The following is a 23,162-nucleotide window of genomic DNA, read 5'->3' as shown; positions in this document are numbered from 1 at the left end:
TAGAGATCAGTGAGTTGGACATCTAGTTAATATATATCATTGATCACGTCTGATTCGTATTTTACATAATAGATCGTTATAAATATTTTGAGAAAGAGCAAGAAAGAGCAAGAAAGAGCAAGGGATACTCTTGAATAAAAGAGGTTCGATCCATCCGACACTCAGAGAGGGTTCTTTATTGAAAATTTTTTAGAAATTTTTAGCTTTTTAACGAAAATCCGGAATGCTCAATTTAGAGACCAAGAAGAAAGGATGCAAAAAAGTGTATATTTAGTTTTTTCTTTAAATAAGTTCTATGAAATGTTCCATGAAATTCAAGTTTTGAATTAAAAATGTTCCATGAAATTCAAGTTTTGAAATAAATTACAAAGAAATTAAATATTTAACCGTTAAGCACGTCGCGTAAAAAATATAAGATGGCCATGCCCCTCCTGTAACAGAAAAGTTAGAAAAACAATAAAATTCCGTAAAATATATAATTTACGGCTTCAACTATAAAAACTGGAATTTATAAAAATAAATTTTATCTAAAAATTTTGCTCTTTATTTTTTTTTTAATTTTTTTTTTAAATTGCAGTTGGCAACTAAACAAAGTTGAATTTAGAATTTAAAAAAAGTTGATGATGCTGCATCCAGATGATTACAGAACAAATTCACGTCATCTCAAAAGATAGGCGTCCCTAAAAAAAGGTGATTTCATTTAAACTTTCACTGTGTCAGACCTTTATAGAGAACATTAAAAAGAATACCAAAATATTCTTACAGATCCAGGAAGAAGAGAAACGGTATCCACTGCGGACAATATTATTTCATCCTCATTCTCTCCAATTATTCCTAATTCTTCGTCCATCGGCAACTGAACAAATCTTTCAAATTTCACGGGGCGACTTCTACCGAACGACGCCTTTATTTTTAACCAACTCGATTTTATAGTTTTTAATGCAGACTTTGGCGAGCTCAACGGTGTTGATGACGCGTTTGTTTGCGTAAATGCATCTTTCTGGTGCTTGGCGAAGTTGACAAAAACCTAAACAATATAAATAGAGAAAATCAGAACAAATTGGAAAAAAAGTTTGTAAAACATCTGAATAATATAAAGTAAATAAAAAAGTTTACATTGTCAAGTGACGTTTGACTAACTGAATAATCTTCTATGAGTAGATCTTCACACACTTCTTCTAATTTTTTGAAAATGTGCGAAAGTGTTATATTACTTGCCGAAGGTACCTGATATTGCGCAACGTTGTGATGAGTTTCCTAAAAAAATAAGCAAACTATAAAAATAAAACAAACAATAAAATCTACGGTCAATCTAAAAAAAACTAGCTATCTAAGCAAGTTATATTCCAGCAAGCAGATTACCCCAGAGTAACCTCGAGCATAACCTTTAGAAGAAAGAAAGAGTTGTAGAACACATTGACGAACAACAAAAATATTCGACAGAAAACAGGAGCAAAGTATACAAGCGCACCTTCATTACACAGTTTAAAAAATGTTCTTCCATGAATTTTTTAACAGGAAGCATATTTGATGGAGAGCCTTTCACTCTAACTACTATAATATATCCATCGCCAAATCTAAACAAAATACACTTTAAAAAAATATTTTTTTAAAATTTTTTTATACTTTAAGAATATTTTTTTAAACTATCAAAACCTGGCCAGGTATCATTTTAAGTAATCTATAACTAATACCTGCTTTTTATATGCTGCGTACTACCAATGCATTGGAATTGTCCGTTGACCATTATGGCAAGACGAGTGCATAACGCCTCGCATTCTTCCATGCTAGAATTTTAAAGGTATTGATAATAACTAAACAAACTTGAAGTCTGAAAACTAGTTTTATACAAACTTGAAGTCCGAAAACTAGTTTTATACAATTAGAACAGGTTCTATTTTGATGTGAGTGAAGGAGTTAAAGTAACAAATTTTTAAAAACTCGCCTATGTGAAGTGAGAACAACAGAGCGCGTTCCTTCGTGTATTATGCTAAGAATGATGTTCCAGAGGAATCGTCTTGCACCTGGATCCATTCCAGTCGTTGGCTCATCCTAGTAATCCAAATAAGAAAAAGATGAATACCATACAACAAAATGACAAACTTTTCTTGAAGAATTTAAACTACTTCTTACGATGAAAAAATTTCTTACCATGAAAACTAATGATGGATTTCCAATAAGTGCAATAGCTGTTGATAATTTTCGCTTATTCCCACCACTATATGTTTTTGAACGTTGTTTTGCAAAACGAGACAGTGCCATCTTTTTAATAAGCCACCCACATACCTTAGTAAGAGTAAAAAGACCAAAAAATTTAAAAAATGAGTTGCAAATCATTTTTTGGAAACGAAAACAAAATGTCAAGAATCTCACATTTTTTATTTCTAACTCTGGTATCCCTTTGAGTCTTGCATAGAAATACAAATGTTCTTCAGCTGTGAGATGGTCAAACAATGCATCAAACTGTGGGCAGTAACCGATTTTTGAATAAACATTTAGTAAGTTATGAATGACACTAAAAGACCAAGCATTTAAAAAGGTTGATGCATAATTTAAAAGCTGTGAACTGCTTTTTTATACAGAAAGAAAAGAAGAAGAGTTTAACTAATACCTATAATTTTCAACATATGCATCACCAGCAGTGATACTGGTATCTCCAGTGAGCATTTTGAAAGTGCTACTCTTACCAGCTCCATTTACACCAAGTAAACCGAAGCACTAAAACAATAATTTTTTTTTCAATAAGTCAGTCAGAGCAAAACAAGTTGAGCTTTATATAATGATTACCCAAATCAATACTAAAAAAATCAATCAACATTTTATATACACTTACCTCACCCTTAGCAACACCAAAGTAAAGTCTATTTACTGCTAAAAGTTTGCCTTGACTTGATTTGTACACCTGGAATCATGCAAATTAAAATAATAACATAAATTACATAACTGCAAGTATATAAATTGCATATGTATTTACTGTCTTATAAACATTAACTAGAAATGAAAATAAAATTATTATTTTCTAGTTAGGACTTTCTAGTTAGGACTACATTTTTGAGTTAGATAAAATTATATGAATGCAAAAAAAATATATACTTCTGCTAAAAAAACTTAACAATATATATTATGTACCTTTGCTAAATTCTCAACACGCAAAAGATCATTATCAGCACCACCGCTTATAACACGCTGCTTTTCAGAAGCTACATCGTAATCTTGTTTTTGTGGTTTATCATCTAATGACTTTGCAGCTCTATAAAAAACTTAAAGTTAAAATTTCATAATAACCAAAGTTAAAATATTGAAGCTTATAATACTTTAGAAAGAATATTTTAATAAATCTGCATAAATAGGATGCAATAATCTGTGTTAAGACAATCATCAAAAATTTTAAAAGCCTTTAGTTAAAAAAACAAAAATATTTATAAAGTGACTTGGCAGAAACACTTTTAAACAAATAAAATTCTAAATAAATATAGCTATTATTAAAAAATAATATATCAAAAGTTAGTACTACTTAGAAAAAATGATAAACATGAGCTAAGGAAAGGAGGTTTTTTTCTATTTCTGACCTCTTTACTAAGTAGTAATTTTAAAAGCTGGATATGATCTAAAACATTACCTTTTAAAAGATAAAAATATTGCTTTAAAATACAACCAACCTTCTTTTCATGCATTTATACTCTATAAACAGAGTAGCCGCAAAAAAAATAATTCCTTCTGTAAACATGTAAACTAAACTTCGAGTGACAATTTCCCATTCAAACGGAGACCGAATTTTTTCAAACTGACCTAAAAATAAAAAACCATATTAAAATTAAGTTCATTCTTAAAATTAAGTTCATTAATACAAAAAATAACCAAAACCTGGTTTTACTTTCATAACTAGTTACATGATATAGAAAAAAGAAGTATTTACAACCATGAACACCATAGAATGAAATATGGTATAGTCAAGTGATCTGAAAATACGATGATAAAACAATACTAAAAAAAAAAAATCAACATACCTATTTGAGCATTCACCATGTTCATCAGTTCATTGTAGGCAAGATCCATTAAACCACGGCCCAAACAATAATTTGGAAACACCAAAAAGATAACTTTGACAACTTCAAGTACAAGTGCCAGTTGCTAAACGCACCAAAAGAAAAAAAAAGTTAATAAAAAAAAAAAAATTTAAAAATATCTTGTTAAATAAACACATTCCACACATATTTCTCAAAAAGAAATTTTGTACAATCAATTTAAAGAACAAAACACATGCTCACATGATCATTAGGAAACAACTGTAAAATGGATGTTGTGACTAAGCATGTAATACCAAGAAATAAATTCAAAACAATCAAAACAACATATGCTGTACTGGCTTCATGAAAAACAAAGGATGCAGGATACATCATGGGTGTAATAGACCAACTAGAAAGAACAAGTAATGAATATATATATATACATACATACATACATACATACATACATACATACATACATACATACATACATACATATATATATATATATATATATATATATATATATATATATATATATATATATATATATGTATATATATATGAAGGGTGCAAAGGGAAAACCAGTGATGTCACATTTTCAGATTTTTCAATTTATTCACCCTACTATATAGCAAATATAATGCTGCATCATTGCAATTAAATAAATCATTAAAAAAAAAATTAACAGATAATACTAAACTTAAAACCTAAAAAAAAAATTATGAAGCTAAGCATAGCTTGTTCAAACTTTCTTTTCTTGTTTTCTCAAAATGAATAAATTTTGACATCACCGGTTTTCCCCTTGCACCCTTCATATATATATACATACATATATATATATATATATATATATATATACATATATATATATATATATATATATATATATATATATATATATATATATATATATATATATGTACATGTATATATATGTACATGTATATATATATATATACATATACATATACATATACATATATATATATATATATATATATATATATATATATATGTATATATACATATACATATATATACATATACATATATATACATATACATATATATATATATATATGTATATATATATATAAACAAAAATAATCAATTTCCACATACCCATAGCAAATGAATAATGCACAAACTGCTGGAAAATTTTTTCTTGAAGCATATGCTGGTACATTAAAAATATAAAAGATCACCATGCAAGCACCAGCAGGTATTAAGAATGTCAACTATAAAAAAAACAAACAAACAAAAAACATATTGGCTGTGTCTTTATTATGTTATATTAGGATTCGATAGTTGCATCATAATTTAGTTTATTTTAAAAAATTTCATATATAGTAAAAAATAATAAAACAATAACTAGCATAGTATTTAGTTTATAAAATGAACATTCAATAAGACTTTGAATGTTTTAAAAGACTTTTCTTACCATATCCCATAAGTAATTTGACAACCAATAAAGGACTGGATGTAGTCCACTAACATATTGAATATGCTTACTTTGGGTTTTTCGCTCCATGACAAGGAATACAACAAAACTTGCAGGTACAAATGACATTGCAATTATTACAAAGAGAGCAATAATAGCATCAGTACCTTGCTTTCTACACAAACACAAAAGTTAAGAAACTTAGAATTTAAAATTATGACAAAAAAAAACACGAGAAGCAAAGAAATGAATCTTACATAGAGTCCAAGTTAAGAACGTTTTGAGTTGAATTTAATGGGTGAGTGACAGCTGTTATACCTGTGCAATAAAACTGTTATATTAAGCTTAAAATTTTAATGTAAACAAATGTTACTATTAAATTAGTTTAAACATATATATTATAATTAAATTATGTATGATAGAATGAGTAGTGTAACAAAAAATATTAAGCACCAAATAATAAATGGTTCAACTACAAATATTTTTAAACAAAAAAATTTTTTAAATCAAAAAAATCAGAAAAACTTAAAACAATGAAAATCAAAAATTTAATTTTTTTTTTAAATTTGGGAAAAGAATAAAAAAAAAAAAAAAAAAAAGTTAAAAAGATAATTTAAGCAAACTTAATAAACAATAACTTTAATGAACAACTTATGTTTGTTTAAAATATTTCTTTAACATTTTAAACAATCATAATAAGAAAATTGCTAAACAATAAAATAACAAAATAATAACATGTAACATTAAAAACTAACCATAAGCAGCTGGATTTCCCATTTTTGGTGTTACATATGCACGAAGTATGGCATTATTCATAGCATTGATAAAAGTTGGCATAGCATGAAAGCCTTTGTTACTGAACCATACCTTAAATAAATAAGTATAAAATCATCACACTAGTATTTAATTTCTTTTTTTAACATTTTGCTTTTTAAATATATATATTTAACATATATATTTAAAATATATTGCAAATATTTATCCTTTTGTAGTTCAAAATTTGTAGACAAATGTAAACAATTTTTTTGTAACAATTAAAAATTATATCAACTTACACGTGCACTCTGACGAACAAACAATTTTCTAATATCTGCGTATTGAGATTCATCCAGCTTTTTTGTAACAATCCTTTGCAAATCACCAAACCCCAACGCCCCGTATCTTTCAAATATTAAAATCAAACAAGTTGACTTATTTCAATAAAAAAGGACTATAATTAATGTAATAGTTATAAGTAATATAATTATATAATTATTATATAATTAGTAACAGTAAAGAAAAGAAAAAAATATTAAGTTAAAAAAAAAAAGTAAAAAATACAAAGAAAAATAAAGACATTTTAAATGAAGGGAAAAAACACCTACCGCCTGCGTTTAAACAAATAGTTTGTATTTAACAAGTAGGTTTTGAAGTCTTGATCAGTAATATTTAACATAGTATCTTGAGCAACAGTTGTAAACATTTCAGGATTTCCTTCAATACCATTGTCACATTCAAAAACCCATTGAGGAATTTTACATCGACAGGTAGGTTGTGCTCCGTATTTTGGGAAGTAAGATCTTCTAATATTGTGAAAACCTTTATAAATTTTACTATAACAAAACTTATTAAAATACTTTTTCACATGTCTTTGTAAATATTCTATGTCTCCGAGGTGACTGGATTGTACATGATCTTTAAGAACACAATCTGCACCAAAGCCAGAAGGCAGTTTTAGAGTATTTTCTAGTTTGAATGAGAATTCTAAATCACCTTTTCTGCTATTACTAAAAGGAATGTAAAATGGAGGTGGGTGAAACATGGCAGAAGATAATACAAGAGGAGGGTAAGAATCTCCTTTAGGTTGAGCCAATGCTACAGACATTGCTATTGAAACAAAAATTCCAGGTAGAAGAATATGAGTAAGTAACCCTTGAATATTTCGTCGTGTGTGATGAAGACGCTTTAGCAATAGAGCATAAAATTGTTGCCACCGATGAAGAGTTTTGCTAACAATCCTTGAGCCAGATGCATTATATTTCCACTCATTTTTGTCATTTGTCAATGGTATGAGTTCTTTTTGTTTTATTTTGTTTATGCCAGCTCTTGATTGTTGGATATTACCAGAATGTAAAGCAAATGCAAGATCACTTGAAAGGGCTCGTCGATGACCACAATAATTTCCTGAAGGTGTACGTCGGTGAGCACAACTTCCATTGTGAACAAGCTTTGGTGAACTAAGCAAAAACACAACTTTACATCACAAAATTCTATTTTTGAATAATAAATAACATGAAACATTTTTAACATCAAACATCAAGCATATATAACATAAATATATAACACTAAACATATGTAACATCAAACATATTAATTTTATATTGTACCTAATGCTACTTGAATCTGATGAGTAAGAACGAACATGTGTTGATTTAGCTGAACCATTTTTTAAACCTTGTGTTTGGTTTTCTTTGAAAGATGACTCAGGGGTTCTCTCAGATTCTAATCTTTCATTGAGCATAAGATTTTTTGAATTTGAAAAATTTTTTTCAAAGTAAGTATCGACATTTGTTGTAAATTCTTTAAAAAAAAATGTTAAAAGAGAGAAATAAAATAAAATACAAAGGTTTCAAAATGGAATAAAAGTTGCAGAGATTGACATTCTTCAAACTTTTAGTTTTTTTAAAAATAAAAAATAAAAAATATAAAAACAAATGATACCATTCTCTCCTTGAACATTTGCTTCTGTAACTTTCAAGAATACCTGCAACAATTAATGCAATCTTTAACACTACATTAATAATGATAATGTAAAATTGATCTATCACACATTTTTCTAGAAAACAGCAATAACTAAGTTGCACAAAGAAAACTAATGCTAACTAACGATTAATTTTTCATGTTTAAATTTGATTTACTAAAAGACATTGGCAAAAACAATTTTTTAACTCTGGGTAAGAAAATTAGATATACTCATCTATAAAAAAAGTGTACCTCTTCAAGTGTAGTATCATGTAGGCCAAAGCTAGAGCATCCTAACTCCTCCTTTCTTTCCTCCAACCTTTTAATAAGCTTTTTGAGCCTTCCCTTTTTATCTTTACCTTTGTCAGGTAATATATAAGATACTTCATAAGCTGTCTCACAAAGCAGCTGTGCAGATGGAATAATACTCTTGATAAAAGATGTGATCTCTGTGACATTGTTATTAGATAACAAACCTCTGCCTAAATAAATGTGAAAATAGTAAAGATTTACTTTTAAGTGGTTAGTTACAGTAAATAAAAACAATATTACTTTTATTTAAGCAAATGTGTAATTGCTGCTTATCTCCATTTTTATCCTAATAACATTAAAAAGTAGTAAAAGAGCCCAACTTAATTTGATCACATTAAGTTTTGAACATTGGAAGAAAAAAAGACAAAAAGTAATTATTTTCCCAAACCTTTCTCTTTTTCTTTTCTTAGAAAAAATATTATATAATGTAAATAAAAAGCAAACAGTCAAAAAAAAAAAAGTCTGAATATATTTTGAACTACCATCAGATTGCATTGAAGAATTTTTCACTTCCTTGACAAGAGTAAGATGATAGCCATCACCAAACTTAGTTTTTAAAAATAATGAAGAGCCACAACAGCGCAATTTTCCATGAGAAATGATGGCTATGCGATCACCAAGTATGTCAGCTTCATCCATAAAATGGGTAGATAATAGTATTGTTCTATCTAAAATAATTACACTTTACAAATTTCTTATAGACAATCAACTCCATATAAAGGAATTTTAAAATGCAGGCTATGACAAAATTTGATGGAAAGAACCAAAAACTGATATACGATTAAAAAATAAAATAAATACTTACTATTTTTATATTTTTCAAGTAGTTCCCAAATAGCTCTCCGAGCATATGGATCAACTCCTGCGGTTGGTTCATCTAAGATCACTGTTTGTGAACCACCCACAAAAGCTATAGCAACAGAGAGTTTTCGCTTCATTCCACCTGATAACGTATTTACTTTGCTGCTACGTTTTTCAGGCATACTTATGTCTTTTAGAATCCTTTAAAATTAATTAAACTTTTTCATATTATAATTACAATTAAATAATTAACTAATATTTGTTAATTTATGCATTTAATATAATATTTATTATAATAATTTTTAAACTACAAGGTTGCGGCAGCAATTTGCAAACTTTTTAGAACATTTTTCAAAATGAACTTTTAAAGCACTAAAAAATTATATTTGTGGAATATTGATAAAAGAAAAGTTGAAGACAAATGCTTTTCCCTTAACATTCAATAAGGTCTTCTTTTTTTTTAATCACTACTTCAAGCCTAGAACAGAAGGAGTGGCAGGTGCTAATTACATAGTCCCTTAACATTGAGTTCCATTCACGAGTAAAAGATGACTTTAGTGAATTGACACTGGAGTGGGCCTTTTTGCAAGCCTTATTTCTCAACTGCGCTTTACAAATTGTAGTCAAGGGAATTCAGGTCAGGGTAGGATGGTGGCCGAAAATGTTTGGGCCAGAAATTAGCCATTTTGTCCGGAAGATATTGTTGGGTTTTTTTGGACTCATGACAGGATGCATTGTCCTGTTGAAAGATGTAATTGCCTCCTGGGAATGTCTTATTCAGCCATGGCACCACACAATATCTTAGCAAGCTGATACACACATCAAAGGTAACTTTATCTTTCTCTTTAATGTAGATTGGTGGACATTTCTGTCCAGTAGAAGCAATCATTTCTAGCATCATGACGGACTGAGTGTGGTTGGTATGACAAACAGGTGGTGCTCTGTCACCCTTCTGCTGATTCAGAAGCTTCTTTGATTGCCCCAATCTCAAAGTTTTTAGCTTTTTTGTTAAAAGTTGCCATATAGGTCAGGGCACACTGATTATTCAAAGTGTTTTTAAAGTTCTTCTAGCTGTCCTGTCATCAACATTGAACAGTTTTTTGTTGTCTTTCTGATGGACATAGTAGGATTCTTTCCAACATGCTTTTTAAGCTTTTCAGTGAACTTTTTATCAACTTTTTTGTTTACTGGAGAGAGCATTTGGGCTCTCTCAGAACTATCAGATTTTTTCACTTTGTAAAATGTAGTTTTAGTCATTCTATAAATTCAAATCACTTCACTTGCAGGCAAACCCACGTGAATCGAATTTAAAACATCAGTACTTTTGGCTTCCGTTGCATAACTTTTAACTAAAATGTTTTTTGTTTACAATTTTATTCAAACCTAAGACGTTCATTGAAAATTAACCAACAAAAACTGACTTAAAAAGTTTTTTATTTACATTATGAAACCTAGCCAAAAATTAGTCTGCTAACTGCTGCCGCATCCTGTAGTTAACCCATTCCACCACAACTTTTTTTACATATTTTGTTAATTAAAGCACTATTTAATTTTTACAAATTTTTATTTCAAAGAAACCTTAACACTAAATTATGAGTAATATTTACATGAATAAAATTGTTGACATTGATTTTTTATGCATAAAATGACCACGTAAAGACAGACAGTTTAGTGTTTCAATACCATAATGCAGTAGACCGGCGATTCACCGACTTTGTGTGTCAATGGGTTAAATAATTACAATTATTACATATTATACTTTACTCTTTGATTTCTAATTTATCCATTGATATAAAGAAATCTAAATTTAACAAATTTAATGAACAAAATTAAACAAAAAAAAAATGTATTAAATTAATAAAGCATTACTTATTGGTTTCCTCTTGAACATCTTCGTCTGGCATACCCTTTAAACGAGCATAAAACCATAGATGTTCTTCAACAGTCATTCTAGAAGAAACAATAATAGCTATAAATAAATGTTCATTCTAGAGGAAAAAATCATTTAAAAAAAAAGCCAAAAATAATCAAAATATTTACTAAAACAGGTGAAACACATATTAATATATTTTTATAACTATAAAAATCTTTATCACTATTTATACAGAAAAAATTGCAATAAAACAAACTACAATAAATCATAAATCAAAATAGTAAATGTAAAACACACTTAGTTAAAAAGTTTTTACAGCATGAGTTCTTAAATGAAAATAAGGCCTTAAGTTTTACCCTGGATTTTTTATTTCAAATTCAAATAAAAAAAAATTTCTTAAACAAAAGAAATGAACTAACTTATCATATAACACATTGTGCTGGGGGCACATTCCCAAACTAGTTCTAATTTTATCCATGTCAGTATGAATATCATTTCCATATATCAGAGCTGTTCCAGACGTTGGAGGGAATAATCCTGTAAGTAAAGACATAGTAGTTGTTTTTCCAGCACCATTATGACCAAGAAAAGATGTTATTTGCCCTTCATACAAGTTTAATGAGAGATGATCAATGGCTGCTGACATTCCCTTACCATATGTCTAAGATCAAATATGCTTAAACTTTTAAAAAAAATTTTTCTCATCACTTCATAGAAGTAATATTTTTATATCATTTTATCATTTTCATCAGTTAAATTTTAAAAATAATGTTCTTTATAGAAAATAAAATATACCTTAAACAAACTATCTATGACAACCCCAAGTTTTAAATGTGATGGCTCCTCTTCCATTGCAAGGAGGGCAGGTGTATTAGAAGATTCACCTAAGTTTTGTGTTGACTGAATACGCTTGTATGAATTGAAGTAACCAAACAGCTTAGAGTTTAATTTTACATTTGGACCCAACCAGTAAGAAAGTTGAAATGGAAAGTACCATGGACGAGGAATTCCATAAGTACCAGGATGAACAGCTTCAATATACCAGGCCAAAATTGCATAAAGAAAGATATCAACCACAAACATTAATATAACTTGACTGAGATTAAATGAATCATCTTCAGCCTTTAAAAAAAAAGATATATTAATGCCAAATGACTGAAAAAAAAAATTTTCATGTGTGTGCATGCGTGTCAGTATTTAAAATCAACATTAATGCTGTAATTCAAGGATTTAAAAGGATTGAGTTTGTGAAAAATTTGCAGAAACTTCTAGAAATGATCTGGAATATGAAACAAATGGAACTTAATAGATTTAGATTCATATTGGAAAAGTTTCTGGGACATGTTGTAATGTTTAATATTTATTTTCTTTCTATTAAAACTTTTTTTAACATTCATATATCAATACAGTGAATGCTATATTGACTACATTTTCATTTTGATATGATTTTAATAAGCTCTTTAACAATTTACTTATAACTTCAATACAGTGAATTAATAAATACAGTGAATGTTATTTTAATTAAACTTCAACAACTAGACCTTAATTTGCTTGACTTCTGCTGATTATTTTTATTATTTATTTTTTTACTTATTTTTTTAAATGTTTAAAAGTTTTTACCAGAACAAGCTGAAGATACCAGGATTTGTTTGACCTTCAACTTTGTAGATTCATATATGATACTGATAAACACAAAGAATTTTCAAAATGTTAAAAAACATCGTTTCGGATGACCACTTTTAAACAGTAGTTTTGCTCCTCTTCACTCCTTTTTATCTTTTTTTTTTATCTTTTAGCAAATGGAAAATAATGAAAATGTGAATCCAAAGTAATGTAAGAGATAATCACCACATGTTGGGTGTCACCTTGGTTGTTGAATCATGTTAAAGAGAAGAGAAACAAAATCCTCACTTCCTACTGAAACACACTGGACCATGAAAATATTTTAACTTAATTTTTAACTTTTTTTTTTTATAAAATTTTTAAAAAATGCAAACAATAAAAAAATAGACTGTGAAATTTGTAGATATAGAATTCAAGGAACTATTGCTGACATTATTTAAATTGTACGCAAAGTCTGCCCTATTTGATAGAGCCTTTTTGTATAATGAATCTATATTAAATATGTCATCAATAAATTGGTGGATATCTACAAATTTGTTGGATCAGATAATAATAAATACTGTTTGATTGTTAAATGTCAGTGCAGGAACAAAAAAGATTTTTTAGACTTTTGGATTAGCACATTTAAAACTAAGAAAGAAGATTGCAAATGTTGTCTTTCTACACTGGCTACTTAATGACAATTCTTCTTTATCAGATCTTAACAAGTTAGGGTAGCTCATTTAGATATATTTGCTGTATGAACTGGTGTATAAGTCAAGACTTTATGCTATTTAGAATGGGTCCAAATAGTCACCGCAACTTATACAGCACTTCATGATTTTTTTAGCTAAACTTTTCTATATCAAAGACAGCATATTGTTAAATTACTTACATAGATAGTTTAAATGCAACAAAATTTCTCTGGCAGAATACAATTAGCCATTTTTATTAATACCAATATCTATGTTGTAGCTAATAAATACAACTGAACTTTTAAATTGATTATGAAACATAAACCTGCACTTATACACTGATTATGAAGCATAAAGCTGCAATTTACAGTAAAAAAAAAAAAAGAAAAAAAAAGGGATTCTATACCTTGTGAAAATTTAATGTTAATTTTAAATAAAATTTTAAGTAATAATTCAGATTAAAAGTTACAAAATCAAAGCGCTCACTTTAATTCGTGTCAAGTTCACTTTGATTCGTGTCAAGTTCACTTTAATTTGTGTCATGTTCAAGCTTATGCTTTATATTCCTTTATAAAGGTAGCTAAAATATTAGCTACGCATTTTGTTTTGTATAAAATTTGGTTTTTACATTAAGAACTAGTATAACCCTATAAGAAAATTAATTATTCATGTTTTATTTAAAAATTAGAACACTCATATATAACTTTTTTGTGGTAACATGGTTTTTAACCTTGTCAGTTTACAAGACTCAGTCAAATTATAATTAATTTAGTTTTGAACAAAATTAAAAAAAAATTTTTTTTTGTTTAAATTGTCTTAAAGAATAACAAGTAGCTATAAGCCCAGTTATGTAATCATCTTTTATAAACTCACCCAATGCACGGTTAAAAAAAAAACTTTTTTAAATAAAAAAAAAAAGTTTTTTTTATTTTTGAACGTAACAAACACTATATTATTAATAAACAAATTTTATAAATTTTTAAATAAAAGAAGAAACAACTTCAGAACATATTTTAAAAACCCACTGCAGCATTTAAAACTAAATTAAAAAAAAAAAAAAAAAAAAGCAGATAAAGATTTACATTAAGAGATTAAGAATGCACAAAAGATTTCGAAAGATACACAAATGATCTTGAAAGATAGAAAAAAAAATTAACTAAAACTCACAGGACTAGTAGCAATATTGTTCCATTGAACACCTACACCATTCTGTTCAAAAAGTGCAAAATATCTTGCTCCTAATCCAAATGCTGTTGTAGAAAATAAACTAGCCAGTGATTTGTAACCTGCATCTATTTTTTGTGGATGGCTACCACCCTCTTGCACAGAAATAAAGACATATGGCATATATGTCACAAAGTAAATGATACCACCACATGCAGCAGCAATCTTTGCCTTTGAGAAGAAAATGCTGATTAGGAAACAAAAGTTGGTAGTTGCAAGAGCAGCGAGTGTTAAAAAAAGGAATACAATCACAGTATTGCTGTACTTCAGGATGCCACCAAACTATATTTAAAAAAAACTACTTTTTAGGTTTTAAAAAACCAATAATTTATCTGTTGGTCTGTAGAACTAACTAATATTTGAGAAGCTAAAATGTCCCTATGGAACACAACTATCATTTGAGTATAAAAAAACTTTTCAAAAAAAAGATAAAATGTATATTTGTATTAAACTTAAAACTATTTGAAATTACGTTTTTTTTTAAAAAGGAAAAAAAAAACAGAATCCATGAGCCTTATTTACTGACCTTTAAAACAACTGTCATTAAAATAACGATTGCCATCATTATTGTAACACTTGTTATAAACCAAGCAGTCCAGTGTACTGCATTACTTAAACCCATCATTTTCATAACTTCTTTTAAACGGTGTTCTTTCTCATAAACAATGCTTTGTGTGAGAATGGCCACAGTATAGATAAATGAAACCACAACACATAAAGGCATGATGTATTGCAGTACAAACATAAAGCTACAAGCACAATGAAGACAAGTATTAATGTTCAACATATAAATATAGTAAAACCAAAGTTAGAAATAACACTAAAATGCTAAACCAAAGTTAGAAATAATACATAGTTTTGACATTAAAAAAAATTCAATTTGGTACATCACTAAGAAAAAAATTTAGATTCCATACATAAATATAAAATACTCTTAATAGTATATGTATTTAGTAACTATGATATACTTTGATGAATTTCTTTTTATCTTTTAGTTAACAGAAATAATACTCTTAATTTTGAAAAAAGAAAGAAATTTATTGCTTATCGAAAGTAATTTTTATTAAAAGATTTAAGGAGAGCTTGAAGATGTATTGTTACATCTAAATTTTGTTTGATTCTAGATTGCATAGTGTTTTTTAATCAAAAACAGCACAACCTGAAAGAGTCAAAGCAAGCAATCCCCAAAATTTTCACAAGTTAAAGGCTACTTTAATGTAAACACAAGCATACAGTAAAATGAGTTTTAAACACAACTTACTTATCATCTAGATAGCACGGATAGGGCATCTCTTGGACATACAACCCAGGAGATACAATAGTTTGATTGGTCTGTACCTCTATGATTGCTCTTTCAATTTGATCTTGAAGCCATGCAAAACCATAGTAAAAGTAGTTTGACTGACCACCACGACCACCAGGAACCCAATATGGTGTACGAACTTTTTCAGTAGAGGGTAATATAAGACTATTCATTCTAATCCGATAAAACAAATGCTTTGGCAGACTTCCATCAAAATTGATATTTTCAAAGACAATAGCTGAAAGAATAGGTTTTTTGCCATTGCTGTTTGATGTAACATTATCAATATAGTTCAGCATCATTGTTTCATTTGGGAAACCATTAAACAGATCTAATTTCATTGGGTCCAAAATAGCAACCCAACCTTGAGCCATATAATCTACTAATCTCATTTGTTTTAACACTATATTATTTTGATCATTGGATAAAATAAAAGAATTAATAACTTGCTTAATAAGATCTTTGGAAGGGTTTAAGTATTTTCCCACAGTGTCATTTGATAACATGTGTTCTTGGACTTTTTGAGACGAAATATTGAACAGTTCAGACTCTCCATTGAAATAACTGTCATTCATCGATGGGAAATGATCGACAAATTTAATCAAATCTTTTAGGAAAATTTGTGTTTGATTTTGAGATAAAAAGGACTGGAAATCCTTAGACATAGACAGCCATTTCTTGGCTAACTCTTTGCTTGACTTCATAGTGGTAAGGATGCGTGCAGACTGAAACAAATTAAGATGTGCTAACTTTAAAACATTCACAAAAAAAAAAAATTTTGAATTTTTAAGTTAAAATTAAAATCTTAGACAAGATGTTAACTAATAGAATAGATTTTGAATCAAGGAAGTTTAAGTTAAAGTATAGTTCTTCTATTTAACAGTTCAGAAAGCAGCAAAAGGGCTGCTATGTTTTGTGGAATAATTACAACTGATGTTTATTTTTCTCTTACAATAGTTTTTGAAAAGCAAAATTAAGAGTGTCTTAAGTACCAGCATTACTGCCGTTCTCACACTAAGAGATAACTTTTTGATAAAAATACAAAGATAAATTTTTTAAAACCTTTGAGATTATTTTATCAGCATCAGTACCATTTGGTGAGTAAAGGATCATGGGATCATTTGTCATCATGTAAAGCATAACTTTCAAAGCTCGAGTAGAATCTCCTGACCCACTAAGCAAATCTGATAATGAATCATGTCTTCTATGCCTGGAATGGCCATCCTCCTCATAACCAACTTCAGGAGGAGTTCCACAAATTATTGGTGACATAACTGACCATAGATCATTCATGTTTTGTTCAGTTTGGTGTGAGCGAGATTCATTGACTCTACTTTCAATATTTGATAAGTTTAGTTGCATATCTTTTGCCAGCTTTGCAAGTTTTTTGAATGCATCCTCAATTTTGCTCATTTTTAAAAGCTATTAAAAGATTTTTTTTTTAAATTTACACAGCATCTGATCAACTTACTATTACTTAGATCATAAAGGTAATTTCATCTTAAGGGTTAAGAAAACTAAATTAATCAAATTAAAAACGAATTAAAATAAAAAAATTACATCGATTCTTATTTGAGCTGCCTTTTCATTGTAATTAACCATTGTAGAGGTGTTGATATTCAGCTAAAAAAAAAAAAGATTTAAGGTAATATTAACCATCTGAATGTTTTTGAGAAGCTGTTAAAAGATAATACAACAAAATGTTGATATTTAGAATAAATCAATTCAAAAACTTAATATTATTCAGAGTAGAAGTTTAAGATAAAAACTCATGAAATTTGTTTTAAAAAGTGTCACCATTTCACCAAGCTTTGTCCAGTTTAATGATAAATTTAACTCTTTTGATAATGTAGAAATTTGTTCCGTGCTCATGTTGCATAAGAATTTTTGAAATGAAACCTAAGTAATTTAAATACAATGGCTTTTATACTTTGATATAAAACACCTTCGTTAAGGGAACATACCTAACTATCTAGCTTTTTGTTCTTTTTTTGAACAACATAAAAATCTTGAAAATACTTGATATAAGTTTTCAACTAACCTTTTATTGTCCATGGGATCCATATGGATTCCATCACTTTATATGAGCTCAATGAAATTTTTATGTAAAATGTAAAATGGAGAAGAAAACAAGTGAAAAGAATTAATCCATGAAATCATTTTTTCTTTGATTTAAAGCAATCTAAAGTGATTTGATATAAAGTGATGGTACCCATATGGATCGAGTAGACAATAAAGGATTAATGATTCAAAAACACAGGTTACAAAAATATTATAACCCTAACATACATATATATAAATATTTACATTGTTACTCTCATGCCCAATATTAAACCAGTCATAAAATTCTGGAGAGCAAACAGACGATTGGATATTATTGACTGAAAAATACTGTGATTTAAAAAAATTATTTAACGCTTGTAGCTCTGGCATATTTGCAGATAATACAGGAACTTCTCCAATGTTAGGGATAAATTGCATTAAAGTAGGTCCATTTTGCAATAAAGTTGGATTAAATAATGCTTGAAACATCATAGCCTTTTTTAATGTATCATCAATTCTAAAGCTGCCATTTGCATAATCTTTTATAAAAAGGTCATATAGCTCATCATTTTTTTCAAGAAGGAAAATATATGCCTAAAAGACAAATAACAATCCTGTTCTGTTAGATACAAAATAACATTATAATAATTATTATATACATAGTATTTATTAGCTACTAATTATATTAGTTATTACAATATATTTAGTCTCAAAAAACAAGATCCTTCTAAAACACAAACTCAACAAACACTTTAAAATTTTTTAAAACAAATAATTCTTAAACTAAAATATCTTGACCTTAGAACCATTCAATTTTGCATTCATCAATTCAGCAACAAGATTTTCCGGCATGGATAAGTTTTTTATAAGAAACATTTCAAAGGAACTCTTGCTGTCAAACACATTAGCAAGTTGAAAATCTAAACATGTTAAAAATTAAATTGTATTTTTTTCTTTTTTTATTATTATTGTGATCAACACAATTTTATATTAGTATTTGATAAGCCAAAATAAAAAATAGGTTTTCATTGTGAAAAAATTAATTCTTAAATGCAAGATCATCACTACTATCTTCCACAAAAAAAATTGACAAACCTTTAATCTTCATGCTTAAAAAATCTGAATTAAACTGTAAAAAATCTTTTTCCAGTTCTTTAAAGTCGATTAATGCACTGAGCACTGGTGTATTTGACACATCTACGATATCAGAAAGTATCTGGTTGATGCTGTAAAAATAAGTTAAACATTCAAATGACAAAAGTAGTTTTTAGTAATCATTAAAACTACTACACCAAATTAGTTACAAAACCTGGCATTTGGATAGTATTTGTAACCATTACTGTCAATTTCACTACCACCTTTGCAAAATGATTGCAATAAGGGCACAATACCAGCTGAAGGGAGAGCATTAGGATACCATGAGTCTGAAATACAAAAAATCCTAAATGTTAAATTTTTTTAACCATGAGTTTTTCAAATTTACATATTTTCAAATCTTAACATGAACTATAAAAACACCATACCTCCTTTACTATTTGAAGGTTGTCTATGAATACGAATTGCCACAAGAATTAAGAACAGTATAAGAGGAACAATCAACTCAATACACAGAATAAACTAAGAAAAGAATAAAACTATAAATTTTTTTAATATATAATCAAAAAATAAAATTTTATAAACACATAAAGCAATATACATATATATATATATATATATATATATATATATATATATATATATATATATATATATATATATATATATATATATATATATATATATATATATATATATATATATATATATATATATATATATATATATATATATCAAAAGCAATTTCCTGTTTCTAATAATTCAAAATTTTTTTAAGGACTAGCTACAAAAAGCCAGTATCAATTACTTACTGGGCTGCTTTTTTTTTCTAGATACGCAATATTACTCAGCACAGGAAAAAATAACAGGTTTACATTGTTAATGCTATCTTGATTACCAAAATAAAAGTTTCCAGTTGCCAGAAGTTTCTTAAACATCTATATTTTTAGGATATATGCTGCTATAAATAATTACCTAGTACCTAATGGAAGCAATCTGACAAGTTGTATAAAAAGTAAATGCAGAACTTCACTAATATTGAGCATACCTTAAATATCAAACAATAACATATTTTTTTGCTTATTCTGTTAATATTTGAAGTAAATTAAAATAGTGAACTTGGAGGTTGATAATTTGAATGTCAAAAAAATAACAACCAACTTAATATTTTAAATTACTTACTGGTGTTCTTTTTTTCAGTGTATAGTTTTTCCAAAGAAGAAGTTTCAGTTGATGAAAGAACGCCATTTTAATTCATTTAAACATAATAAATGCTTGTTGTTATTTTCTCAGCAACAAACCAGCAATCAGCAACAACATACACAAGCAAAATGATAAACTATGTAGTTTGGCTTTCTGAGTATTTTTCTTTTTTTAAATAGTAAACTATATTTAAAATAGAAGTTAAAAAAAAAAAATAAAACAGAAAAAAACAAAAAATAAAAACTGCATAAATTTTATTTATTGATTATTCATAGTGTTGCATCTTAGATATAGTAAAGTATAACACAAATATAACCAACCTAGTTTAGATATATTAAAAAAACAAAACAACAATAAAAAAAAAAAAAAATTGGAATATTTTTTGAATCGAATGTAAAAATATTGCTTGAAATATTGCTTTTCAACTAAGAGATCAAATCTGAATTTTTGTTTCAAGATAGGTCAAACCAGTCTTGAAACAGAACGTAAAATTTGAATTACGATTTGGGTTACAAAGAAGACAAAATGAAAACTATAAGAGGGTCAACACTATATACAATTTTACTGACAAAAGATACAAAACTGATATAAATATTATGATTAGGTAAAAATAAGTATTAACCAGCCAGCGGTTTTGCATATAAATTTTTATTTGTATAAACCCATAAATAAACATACTTACAAATTTTCAGCCAGCATTAAAAGTTAAGTAAAAAAAGATAATTTTTTGTTTTGACGCAATAAAATTTTTATTGTTAAGCGTATATTATTTATTTTGGCAGCAAATCTTATCAGGGAAAAGTTAAAAAAGATACCTGAGAAGAAGTGTAGCTTTAAGATGAAGAGTTAGATTGTAAAGGCGTAAAAACAGAAATTTAATTCTTAACATGCTTAGGCACGTAATGAGTTATAATAGAAATTATTTTCAAATTAATCAGTAATAATTAATGAACACATTTTTTTGCTCAATTATACCTATAGTTATTTAGATATAATAAGACAAAGTAGTGTAAAGATATACTCATTTCGTAATTACAAAATGTCACGTTCGCGACTGTTAAAAATTTTACTCTTATTACTGAAGCATATCACTGTATACACATATACTGAAGAAAGAAGAAGTAAAGGAAAGTTTGTGTGGAAATTGAGGCTTTGGACAGGGCTGAACCCCCCCCCCCCCTCCTTATCACAATTGATGGTTGGATCATGACCCAACTTGGAACCCCGCCTCCACTCCTGACCCTAACGTTAAAAACTTTATTGAATAGTACAAAAGCATAATATCATTTCAATGCAAAGTTTCATACAAATCTTTTTCCAATTTATTTTGTAGTTTGAACCGTCAAAATTAGGAAAAATTTTTCTCAAATTTAATACGTAATCGAAATTTTGAGGATTACCTTTGTAAGACAGTGATTTTAATAAACGTTTTTTAAAGCATATAAAATCTAGATGATCATTTTTATTAAACGTTCATCTAATAAGACCAATTACTAATTAATTTACTTACAAGACATGTTAGAGTATTAGGGAGTGTTACGCCAACGGGATGTGTTAATTCAAAAGATCAATACAACTGAGGTTTAACTGACCAAGAAAATTTGTTTTTAGTTGACCTTGGGAACTTAATTTTAGCTGATCTAAAAAAAAATTAATTTTAGCTGATCTAGGAAACTTTATAGTTTAAAATATATTACTTCTATAACTAAACCTCACAACGAGCTTTTCATTCTATGCGAGTTGAATTGTTTTTACTGTTGTTTTTGTTATGTACGACTGTTTTGTTGTTAAAATTATTTTTTATATTATACGGAAAAAAAATTGGACAGCCTTATGTAACGCTGACTTTTTTTTACAAGCTGTTACTTTTTTAAAAAAGTATTAGAACTTTAAAATCCTAAAGGTAAAACAGCTGGGCTTAAGTTCAAGTTGGCCAGTTTTAATTTTGCGCCAGCCATGTCTTGTATTTTGCGCCAGCCATGTATTGTACTTTGCGCCAGCCATGTCTTGTATTTTGCGCCAGCCATGTCTTGTATTCCTGACCATAATTTGGTGTTTTTTATGACTTGCAGTACTACACCTAATATTTCTTACAATGTTTACAAAATGTACGAAATTGGTCATGAGATGTATTTTGATTTTTTAAGATTTCAGCATTGTTTTTTGTGGGTTTAAGTCATTTACGGCGTTATACTATATATTTTAATATCAAGTGGCCAGGAATTGGTGGTTTTACTCTATATTTGAATTTGCTATTTTATATTTAGAAGCTTTATGTATATTAGAATATACATATCAAAATTATATTTAATATGATTTACATAAAGCATATTAAAATGTATTAATACTTACAACATCAAAAAATTTAATAGATTTTTATTTTTATATATTGTATTAAGCAATATTAATGAAATATTAATTACATTTATAAACTGAAATCTGAAAAATAACATTTAACATATCTGTGTAAATATGAGTTCCTTTTAAAGCTGTGTAAATATGAGTTCGTTGACTTGGCCATTGATGATTTTAGCCGATTCGTATTATTGCGTTATTAGAGCAAGGAAGGATATTTATGGGATATATATATATATTACTGTTTTTTAATTATTTATAACGGAATAAAAAAAAAAAATGTTGCAGCTGCTCAACTCAGGTTTACTAAAAAAGTTTGTAACAAAAAAAAAGCAGTAGAAATCTTAAAAAGTGAACTGAAAAAGTAAAATGCTAATTGCTGATGTTAAAAATATAAAAGGGTTGCTTGGTAACAGAAGAAAATGGTTACTAACGATAAAAGTCACAAGTATAGCGATCTTTTTCAGCATTAGCTCACAACTCA

The 23,162-nt window shown here is 27.8% G+C and overlaps 1 protein-coding gene across 1 annotated transcript; it reads right to left on the bottom strand.

Moving 5' to 3' along the window:
• Nucleotides 1-253: 253 nt before the first annotated feature.
• LOC145195262 (ATP-binding cassette sub-family A member 2-like) lies at nucleotides 254-21,095 on the bottom strand. The gene is made up of 41 exons (XM_090099682.1): nucleotides 21,006-21,095; nucleotides 20,303-20,506; nucleotides 19,549-19,642; nucleotides 19,335-19,449; nucleotides 19,121-19,251; nucleotides 18,824-18,945; nucleotides 18,290-18,619; nucleotides 17,780-17,881; nucleotides 17,543-17,605; nucleotides 17,045-17,404; nucleotides 15,941-16,707; nucleotides 15,206-15,428; nucleotides 14,623-14,961; nucleotides 11,954-12,280; nucleotides 11,578-11,819; nucleotides 11,155-11,235; nucleotides 9,290-9,486; nucleotides 8,967-9,152; nucleotides 8,425-8,654; nucleotides 8,152-8,194; nucleotides 7,818-8,010; nucleotides 6,816-7,667; nucleotides 6,507-6,612; nucleotides 6,207-6,318; nucleotides 5,709-5,769; nucleotides 5,452-5,626; nucleotides 5,133-5,248; nucleotides 4,269-4,416; nucleotides 4,008-4,131; nucleotides 3,660-3,789; nucleotides 3,130-3,250; nucleotides 2,834-2,902; nucleotides 2,612-2,718; nucleotides 2,374-2,515; nucleotides 2,152-2,286; nucleotides 1,946-2,052; nucleotides 1,695-1,787; nucleotides 1,472-1,577; nucleotides 1,117-1,257; nucleotides 764-1,027; nucleotides 254-680 (listed from the first exon to the last, which is right to left on the bottom strand). The coding sequence occupies exons 2-41, from the start codon at nucleotides 20,366-20,368 to the stop codon at nucleotides 654-656; spliced, it is 7,347 nt and encodes a 2,448-aa protein (XP_089955808.1). The 5' UTR covers nucleotides 20,369-20,506; nucleotides 21,006-21,095; the 3' UTR covers nucleotides 254-653.
• Nucleotides 21,096-23,162: the final 2,067 nt, after the last annotated feature.

This window comes from Hydra viridissima, unplaced genomic scaffold (assembly GCF_058129835.1).
Source record: "Hydra viridissima isolate aposymbiotic clone 2 unplaced genomic scaffold, HvirCarnegie_v1 scaffold_10, whole genome shotgun sequence".
Lineage (NCBI taxonomy): Eukaryota > Metazoa > Cnidaria > Hydrozoa > Anthoathecata > Hydridae > Hydra > Hydra viridissima.
Note: the sequence above shows the minus strand (reverse complement) of the source record. Positions and strands in the feature narration are given on the sequence as shown.

Coding starts and splice junctions, on each gene's coding strand:
- LOC145195262 (XM_090099682.1), bottom strand. CDS start 20,368: ATGGCGTTCTTTCATCAACTGAAACTTCTTCTTTGGAAAAACTATACA. Junction 3,251..3,659: donor TATAAATGCATGAAAAGAAG/GTTGGTTGTATT, acceptor AGTTTTTTATAG/AGCTGCAAAGTCATTAGATG. Junction 1,258..1,471: donor TTTTAAACTGTGTAATGAAG/GTGCGCTTGTAT, acceptor TTATTTTTTTAG/GAAACTCATCACAACGTTGC.